The sequence below is a fragment of the Tachysurus vachellii genome, chromosome 9, assembly GCF_030014155.1.
Source record: "Tachysurus vachellii isolate PV-2020 chromosome 9, HZAU_Pvac_v1, whole genome shotgun sequence".
In the NCBI taxonomy this organism is placed as follows: domain Eukaryota; kingdom Metazoa; phylum Chordata; class Actinopteri; order Siluriformes; family Bagridae; genus Tachysurus; species Tachysurus vachellii.
Window position 1 is genome coordinate 22,134,801 of NC_083468.1, and position 16,300 is coordinate 22,151,100.

The window sequence follows — 16,300 nt, forward strand, 5'->3', positions numbered from 1 at the left end:
ATTGTCTGCAATTTAAACACTTTAAACCGTAACACATTAAAAATGTTTACTGAAATAAACAAAATGAAATGTCATTACAGTGTTTTTAATAGAAGGAATGTATAAATGGTCATGTATTGTTGTTAGCTCTTAAATAACAAAACAGCAAGAGCTTCTTTTCAGATTCACAATTTTCTAGCAATGCTTAATGCCATATTAATGAGATATCCAGCAAAAAAAAATAAAAAAATCATCAAGGACTACGAACGGAGACAGAAAACCGGGGCTCAAAGTTACAGGATGCAATGCTGAATTAGAATTTACAGTAGTATCACGTGTGACTAAAAGAAAGACTGATATAAAACCAGTAGTTACTTTAAAATGGAGAACGGTAACTTGGTAATTATTCTTTGGCTAGCGAATGCTAGAAAATATTTAACAGGAACCAGTGGAGCATTCACAACAAAATGATCTTCAATCATTTGCCAAGTTATAGTCCTGCATGCCAAAGGACGGTGCTAATTAGAGAAAAAAAGGCTTCATATGATGTACTTTAAACATTACTGTTTGAGATAGTGGTCTTATTAAAGTAACCTTCAAGTGCTTAGAAATCTGTTCATAAATGTTTCAAAAGTTGTAAAACTTCTACTATTGTCGGAAATTCTGGGCTCTGAAGATTATTCTATGTAAATAACTACAGAGTACAAAAGTTTAGCAAAGGATCGGTGTGAACCAGTTGTGTTATTGATGTGCTTAATATACAGTATTCATATTAAGTTTGTAGCATGGTGTCAAGTCTCCCGCGGCTACTCCACCTGTCTCTGTCCCGCACCGCTCAGTTGCACACATCTTACCTCAGTCGCACCTGAATCCTAATCAGCTTTTGGTCATTACCCTACAAATAACTCTTTGACTGTTTGTGAGGTCTTGGCAAAGACTTTGCAAGCTGTAGTGTAAAGTTTATATCTCTGTAACATGTCTTCTGTGTTATAGCTTTTACTGGCTTAGTTGACTACTGAATGCTGGACAATGTTTGTGTGCAGAGAGTCCAAATCGGAGTAATTTGTCTGATGAATCGGCTCAAGAGCGGCTGCAAAACAAATTGGTTTTATCCGTTCGGGAGTCCATTGGGTTATAGAATATAGAATTGTTGTTGCTTATTGATAGGTAGGATTGGGGGGATGGGGGATGAAATCGTATTTTTATTGGTTACGTGCACGTCGGACAAAAATCCGAATATCAAAGTCTTTTCATTCTAATTTGTGATTTGAGAATGAAATACTTGATAGAGGTGGTGAGCTATATTCTGAACATGAACGGTTGCATATATAAGTGAGCATTTAAAGAATTCAGGCATGAACCGTTGTCTGAAGGTGCGCATAATCTGTTCCAGCATGCTGTGTAGTGGATAAGTTGAGTTGAAAAGACCCGAGTCCAATTTATTCCCCATTCTTCCCTTTATTATGGTCTTATGGAGTCCAGGCTTCACGTCTCTACATCTTATTTCCTGACTATTTTTTTCAGTTTGTACATCTTTTCACACAGCATACTGCTGCCAGGAGCAGCACATTTGTGGATGGGTAGAACACGTACAGGAGTTCATATTAAATGAAGCAGCATTCTTGAGGAATACCTGATATGAGTGATTCTCAAACTCGGGGCCAATGCGTGTCCACTTGACAACTGAGAGTAATGCAGTCAGAACAGCTTTAACATCTCTTCTGTGTGTGAGCTGTGGGAGTCAGTGGTACTGTAAATGAAGGGACTGAAACGTTTTATATCCTGTGTTTATATTGGAGGCGAAGGAAGGTACAGAAACAGGCTGAGACCGATGATTCGTGTTGTTAATGCAGCGAGTGTTGCCTAGTTGACAGTGAGTGACTTTGGCTTAGAAAGAATAAGAAACATTAGCAGAATACAGAGGACCTGGCTTTATATTCCCCATGGGTTCTGAGTCAGAGAGCAATTACTGAACACACACACACACACACACACACACACCTTAAAATGACTTTTCCTATATAGCTGGCTTTACACTTTAAGATTTTGCACTCGCACGCAAAATCACATTTATTTGGTATCTCTAAGGTCGATGTGACGAGTTCACCACACCGCAGTTAAGTTCCGCCGCCATCAACCAGCCGATCATTAACATCACCTCTGGTATGATACTCGTGTAAAAGCTACCAAAAGGAGAACGTCATAGGACTTTGTAACACTCAGAAGACTGATACCAATCCAGTAGCTCCAAAATGAAACCATAAATAAAACATGATAATGAATAGAAAATAGTGAGCGATGTAATGATATAACATCAGTACAGTTATTAATTATTTCACAGTACAGTTTTACAGAGATATTGTAAATATCAATTTATTTAAATGTTAAAGAAGACTTTTTTCACCATTAAATATTTTCAGTTAGTTTGTTTAAAATCAAAATTCAGCATAGACATACGTTTGAGTATTTTGAGTATACTTTTGAGTATTTTTTTTACTTTTCTTATAGCCGAGACTGATAAGATATACAGAATTAGAGGTACAGTATATCATTAGTGTGTCTTTATTTTATGATGTTATATAGAGAACACTTTATCTGACAGTGTGCTATAGAATTTGGCCAAGATTTTATTGGGATCATTGTGGACAGTGTGACAAGTACTAATTTTAAAAGACAGCTAATATCGCCGTCTAAAAGCAGCTTTAGTTTCAGAAAATACCACAAGGTCATGGGCTCATGTTCCAACTGTTGCTGTAATCGTTTATAGTAACCTGAAAGTGTCTATAAGTGCTGTTTAATCACTCCGGAGATGTTGCAGGAGTCACTGTAGTGTGACAGTCTGAGTAAATGACTCAGCAGTGCTGGAGGAAATCATATTCACTCACTGCATCCATACATGGAATATATACATGTTTTATTTAATTCCACTCTGTTACCTTATATTTCTGTTATGTCCATTGTTTTTAATTTACTCAACATGTTTTGTTTCTTGAGAAACTTCTCATGAAGGACATGTAGTGTTTCAGAAGGAACTCTAAACGAGTGTAATGTCTAAACGGAAGGGCTCAATGTTAGCATTATTCCACATGGCTGTTCAGGTTATGGGTTTGAACTCATCTGAAACGGGAATATGTGTGTGAAATGCGTTTAGTCATGCTGATAACCTCGGCTCCAGCAGGCCAAGGTACTCTGCCTCTTTCAAGCAAGATTTATGAGTAACTGTAGCAGACATTGCTCGAGTTGACACCATTTACACAGTGGGACTGGGATTCTCTGAGATAATCTGAATGGGTGGTGTTGTGGGTAGTTTGGGGTTTTAGGTGAAATGAGGTGAGAAACAACATCCAGGAAACGAATTACAGAAAACACTCCAATCACCATCCACTGGTGAAAATCACTTCTGTCTCAGTGTGCTGCTGTTTATTGAAAGTCTATACTCCACATTTTACCTATATTTTTCCCCTTTGCATTAGGACAGTGGAACACAAAGATGCATGCTGCTTTACTATACAGCATATGGTTCATTTATCACTAGAACTTTATCATTTCTTTGACAGATTGAAATAAGGTTCTGTTTTAGTCCACTTACGTAGTTAATTAGATTTTAATCATCATACTGTACTGTAGGACTATTTGGTTTCCTTGATGAACCCAATATGGTCCTGATCTTTGGGGGCTTAGCCAAAGTTAGCTAAGTGGCTAAAGCAAAAATGGATAGTGACACTGCTTTCGTTTTCTGTGATTTTAACAGCAACACTGCTTTTATAACATTAAAATAGTTAATTAAGTTATTAAAGTAGCTTAACAATGATTTTGTACAACTTTACCCCCATTTTTGGGTTTTCCTTTCCCTAAAGTTTATTTGGATTGGTTTACCAGTCTGCTTTTGAATAAGACTTATATTGCACTAGCATGCACTTCTACCACATGACATGCTATAAGAGGAATGAAACACTTCAGGACTTTGTTCATGGGGAAGTAACCAGCTTTGGGGTGGTAACTGCGTCACAATATTTGTTTACTATTTTTATAATATTGGTATTAATAACAGACACTGTTAACTTTAAACTGAGGGAAAAATAATTCTCTGAAAATACAGTGCAGGTGGTTAAAAATGTCATTGAAGCATGTTTCTTTGTTCAGATAAACTAAACAACAGTAAATAGTACACTTACATTATTAGTGTATTGGAGTTAGAGTTACATTTCTGATTGCAAATGTAGGTGTTTGAGCTGCTATGCACTGTCATATTTCTATGTGACAGGCCAAACAAACACAGAAACATTTTGTATTATACAACACTGTTCCCAGGCAAATGCACTGGTTTACTACCAGACGTATACACATCTAGACAGATGTATACACACCTATGCAGATGTATCCACACCTATACAGATGTATACACATAATATACAGACCTATCCACACCTATATAGACATATGCTGTACACATTATATACAGACGTACACACACACACTTATAAGGTTGTATACACACCTATACAGATGTATATACACCAAACAGACATATCTACATCACATACAGACGTATACACTCATATACAGATGTATATACACCTATACAGACGTATCCACACCTGTACAGATGTATACACATAATATACAGACCTATCCACACCTATATAGACATATACACATCATATACAGACGTACACACATTAATAAGGTTGTATATACAAATATACAGACGTATCCACACCTATACAGATGTATACACATAATATACAGACCTATCCACACCTATATAGACATATACACATCATATACAGACGTACACACACTTATAAGGTTGTATATACACCTATACAGATGTATATACACCAGACGTATCCACATCAAATACAGACGTATCCACATCTATACAGATGTATACACATCATATACAGGTGTATACACATCATATACATACCTATCCACAAATGTATTCACACATATACAGACGTATACACACCAATACAGACGTATACACACCTATACAGATGTACAAACATCCTATACAGATGTACACACACCTATACAGATGTATTCATACTTATACAGATGTATCCACACCTATACAGACGTATACACATCATATACAGACGTATACACATCATATACATACCTATCCACAAATGTATTCACACCTATACAGACGTATACACACCTATACAGACGTATACACACTTATACAGACGTATACACACCTATACAGACATATACACATCCTATACAGACATATACACACCTATACAGACGTATACACATCATATACAGACGTATACACACTTATAAGGTTGTCTATACACCTATACAGATGTATATACACCAGACGTATCCACATCAAATACAGACGTATCCACATCTATACAGATGTATACACATCATATACAGACGTATACACATCATATACATACCTATCCACAAATGTATTCACACATATACAGACGTATACACACCTATACAGATGTATACACACTTATACAGACGTATACACACCTATACAGACATATACACATCATATACAGACATATACACAACTATACAGATGTATACACATCCTATACAGACATATCCACACCTATACAGATGTATACACATCATATACAGACGTATACACAACTATACAGAAGTATACACACCTACAGTATACAGACGTATACACACTTATACAGACGTATACACACACTTATAAGGTTGTATATACACCTATCCAAATGTATATCATATACAGAGGTATGCACACCATTACAGATTTATACACAAAATATACAGACATATACACACCTATACAGATGTATATACACCTATACAGACATATACACACCTACACTGACACATAAACATCCTATACAGATGTATTCACACCTGTACAAATATACAGTTGTATACACATTCTATACAGATGTACTGTATTCATCTATACAGATGCACAAATATCACACCTAATTCACCACTGACTCATTAGCAGAGTCTGTGTGAGATGAATGAGCTGTGTGTGTATATATGTGTGTGTATATGTGGGTGTGTGCATGCGTGTGTGTTTGTGTTTTTATAACGTGTTTGTGTAATGTAATTTATATTATGTATAATGCAGAGAGCCGTAGCTCTGGTGAAGTAAGAGAAGTTCAAAGCTGCATTTGATGTAGTTCCTTTAAGACATATAGAGACTCTGTGATGAATATGGCTACTTTTCTTCGGTCGTTCCCTGTGTCTGTCTCTTACACACACTCACTTTCATCTCAATCTCAATCTCTCTCCGGCCTGTTGGATTGTGCCGGTTTTCTTTTGATCAGTACAACTGGAAACTGCGGAAAACGCTTGTATGTGTTTCATAAGCATTGGCGGAGACTGGACTAATTCATAATAGATGACGAGGGAAAGAGAGGCTCATAACAGGTCACAGGAGCTTTGTATTGATATAGAAACTGTAAAGAAGCTGCAGCGTATGACAGTGAGTTTGACGAGTTTGACCAGTCGAGTTTGCGGCTGCTGAGCATAATTGGTTTATAGAGAAAACAGGCCTGTTGTGGAGAAAAGAGGCAGAGCGAGACGTAGAGTCATGTTAGCACTTTCGGTCTTAATTGAAAGAAAAACTGCAACTTTTCCTGTGACAAAAGAGCTGCTTTTTTATTAAAATCTTAATTAAACATTCATCTTTGTTAATGTATCATGTTTCCAGTTAAAAAATAAGAATTATATAATATGTCTAATAGATAACAATAAATATAGTGTATGTATGCAATGGCAATAATGCAATATATTAATGTTGTTGTCTTTACTTTAAAGCATGAATCTGTTTTATCAAACCGATTAGAAGTATTATTATTTAGGATTCTTCTGCAGAGAGAATGTTTAACAAATACAGCAGTACTACTTCAGTACTACTTCTGTGCCATCACATCGTCAAAACAGAGCAGAATTTTAAAGCAATTTTTCAATCCTGGCTATAAACAGACATTAAAACTCTAGAATTTTACATGTGATTGATGTCAGCACAAGAACACCACTAATTCCAGGTCAAGAAAGACAATGATAATCTGACATAAGCGAGATATGCAGGTGAACACGTGAATGACGAGTTAGGCTGCACTTTCCACAGCCAGCACCATAATATCAGCGACTGAAAGAATATCATGTGGAGGAATGGTGTTGTGTCGCTCTAGTACAGTTCAAAACCTGTCTCCTCTAGGTTTCTCTGATGTACAGCTGATTGCATCCCTTGCAGGAAAGACAGTAAACAACTCCCGTGGCGTTGCACAAGGAGTAAAAACTGACAGAAACCGATCCTTAGGCTGTGTGATTTCTGTGGCCGTGTAAATGAGTTCGCATGTCGAACATCTAGAAAGGCTGCATCCAGGAGAGCTGGAGATTTTATATGACACGGCATTAAAATGTGTATGAAAAAGAGGAAATGAAAAGCTCGAGCTTTTCATCTTTGCAGGTGCCAATGTCAAAGATATCATCAGAGAGTCTTAGAAATAGTTTGGATACATGTCTTGTTAAATTTCTCAAAAGTTTTTTTTTTTTGGTTTATTTTTGCAGCAAATACAAAAAGAGGTGAGGATTTACATAGCAATGTTTTAAATGTCGTACTCATACTAATGCCTCTTAGAGTTCAAAGAGTAAATGACGGAATTGAAATGGTGGAAAAAAGGAAAGCTGAAGCAGTTTAGTGTGCGTTAAGGGAATTTCAGTCGGCGGGTCCGTTTTCAGTCACACACCAACTTCTCAATAAATCTTCATTAGCGACAGGCTTCTGAAACGCAGTGAAAAGTAAAGGGCTGTTGTGCAGTGACTATTTCAATACGTCCTGTATTGTACATGTACTGTGTTCTTGATGTACATTGCAGGCATTAACTGGAAATATTCTATGTGTTTCCTGTGTATACTGTTGGTTTTGTGGAAGGTAATTAAACTAAACATGGCTGGTGTAATTGCCTTGTCTAGTAAGCTTAAGCTAATTATAAACAGAAGCAGGGTCAGCTTAAATAATCACATCTGATGTAGCTGTGCTCAATGGACCTGTTTCATATTTGTAAACTGAGCACGTACTGTACAGTAAATTGCTTAATGTGGAATTGACCAGAAGGTTGATTAAAAATTATATATATATATATATATATATATATATATATATATATATATATATATATATATATATATATATATATATATATAATTTTTGTAATCCAGAAGTATGAGGGTATATAATCTAAAACTAGATGATGTAGATGATGTCAACAATCATCATTTTTAGAATTCATTGAAATATGAGCGTGTTGTGGATGAAGCCACTGAACTATACTGTATGTCCTTGGAGGTTGACTGAAGAGCTGTGGATGAAGGATATTATCACTGTTTTACTGCTGTTCAGCTTCCGAACGTCTCATAACTTTCTGATGAGATTCTAGAAGATGGCTCAGTTTATTTTCTGAGGTCTTTTTTGGAAACAATTCCTCAGCTGTACAGGGAAATAAGCTACTAGTTGTTTTTTAAAAACTAGGTAGAGTGTTTAACGCCTTAAAGTCCTTAATATTTAGCGAATGCAGTGACACTAAAAGGTAACGTAATTAGTAGTTTTGAGAGGATTGAAAGGAACTTAACGAATTCAAGAACAAATAAACCTGTACAAATAAAAGTGAATAGTATTTCTGCTTTTGCCTGAAACCTAAAGAATAAAGGGAATCCTCTTAATCATAGAAAATAAAATTAGGTTTTAAGCCAAATAATGCACAATGTTGTAAGACATTTAAACTAGTTTGGATTAAATAGGTGTAGCTACAACCAGATACAATCGGAATCACAATCAGAATCAGGTTTATTGCCAGGTATTGTAGGGTCTACATGTATATACAATATAGATATATAATATGCAATAGTGAACTAGAGTGAGAAAGGAAGGTGCATTATAACAGTCAGATTTAAGAACATGTATGAATGTATCTGAGCAGATTATTAATGTCCAAGCTGGCAAATAACAGACCATGCTGTGTCCCTGATGTTGTTGATTAGTCCTGTTGCGGATGGAAAGAAGTGAAGTTTTAGTCTTTATAGACCGCAGCCTTCCGCCAATGATGTATTGATAACATATCTAATATAAACTAGAGCTGATCTTTTGTGGACACCTGACTATCACACTTATACAGTATGTGCTTTTTCCTGATGTACTTCCTCTTTACTGGTATAATAACCTCCACTTCTCTGAGAAGGCTTTCCACTGGATTTTGCAGTGATTTTATGTGCTGATGTGTGGTGTGTAGGTTTTTACTGTAGGTGAGTGTGTTCTGGATGGTGCTTTCCAGGAATTTAGAAAAGAACACAGCCAGGGTGTGAGATATATCCTTGGATATATTTCAAGAGGCAATCATGAGGGATGTTAGGCATTTTAGTGCTGTTGAGCTTTAAATCCTCTCATCACGCTGTCATTAGATTCCGAAGCATGGCTCATCTTCATCGTTGTTGTTAGTGTACAAGGCAATGTCATCAAAAAGACCACGATTCTTTTGTCTGCTGAATTCTCAAGGAGATCTATTTGAAAAGTGGATACGTTTCTATTGTTTTATTTAAATATAGTAGGTATATATATATATATATATATATATATATATATATATATATATATATATATATATATATATAAAACTACAGTTGTGTAAGCCAGCTTTATGATTGGGTCTTCATCAGCGATCTTTTTATGCAGGAAAGAATTAGTGTTGGGTCTGCGGGGAACTCAGAAATTGCGCTGACCTGTTCACCACAGGAGCTCTTGATTGCTTAATTTCACTCAACTAAAAACTGTTTTAGAAAGGACATTATTTACATTTACCTTATTTCCTGTCCTCATTCCCAAATGAGGATGAGGTTCTCTTTTGAGTCTGGTTCCTCTCAAGGTTTTTCCTCACCACCGTCGTGTCCGGCTTGTTCATTAGAGATGTTAGAGACATTCATTGACTTCATTTAAAACTTTATAAATATACTTATACTCTGTAGAAGAACAGGGTAAAAGTGATTCAGTGGCGAAGTATGTCTCCTGATCTGAACCCAATTGAACATCTATGGGGAATTCTGAAGAGAAAAGTTGGGCATCATTCTCCATCCAGCATCCAATCTCTAAAAGAGGTCATTCTTGAAGAATGGAAAAAGATGAATGTTGCAGAACGTCGCCAGCTTGTCCATTCCATCCCTAGAAGACTTGGTGTTACAATCATGGAGTCTATACAAAGTACTAGATGTAGTCTACTTGTTGTAGGGGGGGGTACTCATTTCTGCATCACTCATTTCTGCATCACTCATTTCTGCATCACCCTAATTTGAGTTAAACTGAAAAATGTGTATTTCAAATTAAATTATTAACTTTACTTTCTGGGGGGCACGGTGGCTTAGTGGTTAGCACGTTCGCCTCACACCTCCAGGGTTGGGGGTTCGATTCCCACCTACGCCTTGTGTGTGTGGAGTTTGCATGTTCTCCCCGTGCCTCGGGGGTTTCCTCCGGGTATTCCGGTTTCCTCCCCCGGTCCAAAGACATACATGGTAGGTTGAGTGGCATCTCTGGAAAATTGTCCATAGTGTGTGATTGCGTGAGTGAATGAGAGTGTGTGTGTGCCCTGTGATGGGTTGGCACTCCGTCCAGGGTGTATCCTTCCTTGACGCCCGATGACGCCTGAGATAGGCACAGGCTCCCCGTGACCCGAGGTAGTTCGGATAAGCGATAGAAAATGAGTGAGAGAGTGAGAGAACTTTACTTTCGTGTTAGAAGTTAAACAGATGTTATATTAAACTTAAGTCTTGTCAACATTTTAGACAATTGTTTTGTGTTCATTGAGATATTGTTTTTAAAGCGGTTGTACTCATTTACGCTGAGCACTGTACATACATATTGATTCCTTTTGTGGAACAGCAGATTCAGAGAATATCTATTTTTTTCACCGTGTTCTGGAGTTTTATTCCTGCACGTTTTTTACTTTCGAGTTAAATTACAGTAAATTATAACATTTTCAGTGAGCTTCCATTGCATGTGTCATGGATAAATGATTTCCATAAATCCATTTAGAAGAACTAAAAATGTGTGTCACGAACTTGACGCACAAAATCAGTCAGGGGCTAAATGGAGTTCAGTAAATATGTAAATGAGCTGGGATTTAATTGCTGCTGATTTGGAATTGTATGGAATTGTGTGTGCATGGAATATTAAGTAAAGCAATGACTAGTAATCCAAGTAAAGATTGTAATGTAATTCTACAGCATGCGTATGTATGTGTATCTGTATTGTTAAAATAAAAGCAGTTATTCTATTCACATGTTCTTATTTCAGGGAAACAAACATCCTGAGCCATTATCTGTTGTTATTATGTCTCGGGTCTTTTATCCTGTCTTTAAATCGTGACTTTACAAGTCAACAAAAGTTGACTCAAGAAAATAAAAGGATACTAAACTGTGTCTTTTCTTTGTCACTGAGGTGGCACCCTGAAGTATACACATGTTGTACCTTTATTATGTATCTTTTACCCTGAAAGCTGCTTTAAAGCTGCTATTTTATTTTATTTATTTTTTTTTTTTTCATTTATGAGAAACCTTGCCAGAAAGCTTCAGACTAGGTGTGCCCATTGGGATTCTGCAGGATAAAAAATAAAGCTTTTTACTTTAATATCAAGCTTTAAAAACAGCTTGTGGAAGCTTGTAGCTTGGGTTGCCATGTTTCAGCATAATTCCCATCCTAACTACAAAAGAATTGAAATGTTCAAATGATCTCTGTGGAGCTTTCCAAAAGTTTTTTTTTAATACTATAAATACTGTAAAAAAAAAAAAAAAAAAAAATCATCATTTATTATGCATTCTTTTTTCCTCATTATATTTTAATACTGATTAAATGACATTTTGACTCACACTGGCAAGTTATTTATTTATTATTTTTACATTTTTTTTTTTTACCATCCGTAGGTCTGCTCTAATCTCTACAGTTAAATCAAGACCTACAAAGACAACAACTTTAATGTGCTGTAGATTTCCTCTTCAAGTAGAAGTCATATTATTTTTAGGAAATCTATTAAAGCTGCTCAGTCTGGCTCTCTTGCACTGTGGTGGTGCTGGTTTTTGAAACCACGTCATGAAAATCTTATCAAGTGGTTTTTTCAGCATTCCATGTTTACTGGAATTTTATCCAGAAACAGCTTGATGTTACAGATCTTTTTGAATATATGTGAATTCACACCAGTATACACCTTTATGTCCCTAAATGTAAATCTATTGCCTGTTTCTTTGTGTTTCTGTAGAAATGCATGAAGTTTAACGTGGAGTCACCTATCTGGCTGTCTAAACAGCGTATCCTTTGCTCGTTGAACCAGAGCTTGAAAGACGTGCTGAACTACGGCCTTTTCCAGCCTGCATACAACGGCAAAGCGGGCAAGTTTCTGGACGAACAGCGCACTCTGAAGGAGTACCCGCTTCCCACTGTCACTCCCATCCCATACCTAGAGGTACGAGCAAAACAAGCACTCACTTTAGCTTTTTCACCTGACACCATTCCTTGAAAAGATGTTTGTTATACCCCCTCCTTAGACCCCTCAGTTCTCCTCAGACCCCACATTTCTCCTCGTATCCTGGTTCGAAGGGAACCGACTCCTGCTATTTAATAAAAGTACTGATCACTGAAATGCAGCCTACACATACATACATACAAACACACACACACGCACACACACATATGATGATTTAAAACATTTCTTTTGTGGTTGTGTGTGACAGAAAGATAGAAAACTCTCTCTAAAGCTAAAATCTGTGTGGTGCTCTAATGCACAAGCTCTATTAATTTGTAATGGCATCTCCTTTCTGCACTGCCCTCCCTCTGCTAGAGCATTTGGGGAATACTATTATCATTTCACCTGATTTATGACTTTAATTAAGGAGGGGAGAGAGAGAGAGAGAGAAAGAGAGAGAGAGAGAGAAATGTGTGAGACTGCAAGGGCTACAGCTTTCTGCTCTTTCCATGTGAGCTCAAAACAAAAAAAGAAGCTCATTTCTTTTAGTGCAGTGCAGCTCTTTTTAATTGGCAAATTTATTCATACATAAATTCAAAATACAGCCACTACACGATTATAAATTTGATGAGCCGATGACCGTGCGAACATGCTGGAAACGCTACGGTCAAAACTACTTGTGAAGGTGTGCAGTTCATGTGAGTGGGGCACAGCTGGACACTTTGGCATCAGAGACAATATGAAAGCAGTGACACATCTCCTCCAACAGAAAGCTGTCTTCCTGGTTATTGCTCCATCATGCCATATAGCCAGATTTACTGACACACCAGTAGGTCTATAGATCTACCACACGAGTCGCTGACAGATTGCGCTTCCCCACAGGGTCAGAGACGGGCGTCTGAGTGAACAGATAGATTTGAAGATAGATAGATGGATAGATAATCTGGATGGGAAGCTGCGGCTCTCTGGGAGGGAAAGAAGACATGCTGGAATAGACCAATAAATGGACCAAGAGCTTTCATAGACCTTTTCCACCATCAGGGGGCAGTTCCTAATCTTAAACCCTTTTGCAAATCTGTTATTGGACAACTGAATCCCTGTAAAGCTTCAGAATCCAGGAAGCAGTAGAAGAGCAATAGCATTAATGTCCTCACTCTCGGTCAGTGTAAATAGTTTCAGATGCACATACAGTACAGGTTCACTCTTTCCATGCAGTTTTAGCTGTTAGGAGAGTTACAGAATGATGTGCTGATCATATTAGTGGATATTCAGGGGAAAAAAGAAGAAGTGAGATTCATCTTATTTACTACCCGAGTTGGATAATGTTGGATAATGGGTTTGTCATATCATGATTACTATATTAGTCTGTGATCTTAGGCCTGGATGATGACAGTGATTTACAGAAAGTCCTAAATCATTTACATCCAACAGCCTCTGGCTTTCAAATCCACAGAGAGGTTAAATCCATGAATGCTTTCTTATTTGATTAACGTCAGCATTCTGATCTGAACAGTGCATTCAAACACAGACCGTCTGTTCGGGTCGGAGCATATATATATATATATATATATATACAAATAAAATCACAAGTGTTAGCAATAAACACAGAGACAGAAAGCCTTTTGTGATCATTCTGTTTCTCAGATGTTACTACAAACACAGTTTCCCATCTGGTGGACTTGAGTAATGAGATTTTTCATACAATGTTTTGCTTGATGTTTAATATAACACTCAAATTTGGGATTTTACAGTTGATATTAATTTATATTGTTGGGAGCCTAATAGGGTCTTAATTAAGGGTAATAATTTTGCTTGAAGGATAGAGAAAACGTAATCCTGTCATCATTGTAATCATGTGTACACACTTGAGCACCTGCGTGAAATGTCATTCGTTAACCATTTCTTAAAGTATGAATGACGAGTTATCAAGATTTGGCAATTAATGTTTACTTTCTGATTAGCATGATTTGTTTGTATCTGTTAGCAATGCCTTAATTATTAATAAAATAAATTGGAACCAAAATGATTTACTTGTTGGAATATTCAATACTCTTTGTTCAAAAATGCGATATTCAACTCACTGAAACTGAAACTCTTTAGTTTCTTCCGGTATCTTATAGAGGCTGTATAGACTTGTTGACTTAAACCTTCACTATGTGTCACTGTGGGGATGAGAAAAAAAAGAAAGAAAAAGAAAAGAAAAGCAACCATTGAGGCAGATTAATAAATAAAGCAGAATAAATGTGCTTTATGTTACGGTAAATATATTTCAGACAAGATGATGCCAAGTGTACGGCCAACTGCACAGATCTATACTGGAAATATTTATTTATCTATCTATCTATCTATCTATCTATCTATCTATCTATCTATCTATCTATCTATCTATCTATCTATTTATTTATTTATTTATGTGACTGCCTTTAAAATGACTATTACCACTGAACCCTAAACTGAATATGAGTTTGCATGAAGTGTCGAAGTGTTTGCAGGACTGTTTTTAATCCCATAGCTGCTCACTCCCAGAGGAATTCCTCCTGCAGATATTTTTATTGCTCTTTAAAGCTTAATAAAATCCTTTCACCGTGGCAGAAAGAATTCCGTCGTGACCAGCACTGTATAAAAAAGCATTTTCCGTGCACGTCACTATCCAATCCAACTCAGTTTAGATTCACATACCTGATAAAAGTAGAGGATCCGGATTAGTTCATCACTTTCATTAAACATGGCGGAGAAACCCTTTCTTTTTTTAACAGTAAAACCAAAATCAGCATCTAACCTGGAAATATTAATTTACTTTTTTTACCGCACACAGTTTTTGTTATTGCACCGGAGAGCCGCTTACACGCTGATATAATCATTGTCGAGTAGTTACCTGCTCTCTGTATTCATGGCAACTGTCAGAGCATCACAAGTGAACATGGCCTTCACGTTAATCATTCATGCTCCGCAACTACACTTCCTCCATCAGACGGATAGCGATAAGGTTAAAGTCAACGATCCTGTTTTCTTTTCCAGTTTCGTTATAAGAGGCGTGTTTACACACAGACCCACCTGGATGACAAGCAGCTGGCTAAACTGCACACTAAGGTAAGAGATGAGATTGTCTTTTCCTTTATTCTGGTCTGAAAGCTCTGAGTTTCATCTCACTGGGATGTACATTTTTTGCTACAAGTATGTGAAGTGTGAGTTAATGTGTAAGGGAGGCTCTCGAGTGAACGGTATTGCAGAAATCTCAGCCACTTTGTTCTTTTTCCTTTTCAGTTATTGGTGTGATGGCTTGGCTTCTGCTGGTGCAATTGTTTGAACAAGGGAGGAAAAAAATGCTTTTTTTTTTCTTCTTGTCTTTGCAGTGAGTAGTAAAAACTGAAAGAACAGCATACAGTATATGTGGACCAAACGTTTTTCCCTCATCTGATTCAAACGTCCAAAGAGTTATAATTTAAATCTCATCTGACGTGAAGAATGTGAGTTACAACCTTACTTAAAATGACTCGTTACTCCATTAAATAAAAATCAATGCTGGAAAAAATCCCAATTTCAGCCCCACCATCATCTCTCCTCCCAACTCCTACGGGTTTCAGTTCCTTTTAGTCTTTCTTTACTCTTGTAACTCTCTTTCTTGTTTCTTCATGGACTGAGAGTATTTCCCCATGTAAGTGTTTTGCTACTTTATCTGAAATAATTGTAAGCTCCTTATGTTCTTAGGAATTTATTGCTCATGCCGTACTTTGCTCATTTTGCAACCAGTTGATGGAGGATGGCTTTGTATATCCAAATTATAATAAAAGCTATGAGTGGGAACTAATCAACACAGAAGTGACTCATAGACAGATGGATTGTTG

The 16,300-nt window shown here is 36.8% G+C and overlaps 1 protein-coding gene across 6 annotated transcripts in view; it reads left to right on the forward strand.

The window, feature by feature from the left end:
- Positions 1–16,300, forward strand: part of shank3a (SH3 and multiple ankyrin repeat domains 3a) — a 242,946-nt gene that overhangs the window by 91,884 nt on the left and 134,762 nt on the right. For all 6 annotated transcript variants that reach the window (XR_009649025.1, XM_060878260.1, XM_060878263.1 and 3 more), the window contains 2 exons: positions 12,252–12,455; positions 15,474–15,545. Coding sequence is in view for 5 of the 6 variants with exons in the window: in XM_060878260.1 (XP_060734243.1) it covers positions 12,252–12,455; positions 15,474–15,545 (276 nt within the window). In the remaining variant the exon portion in view is untranslated. The remainder of the gene's footprint in view (positions 1–12,251; positions 12,456–15,473; positions 15,546–16,300) is intronic.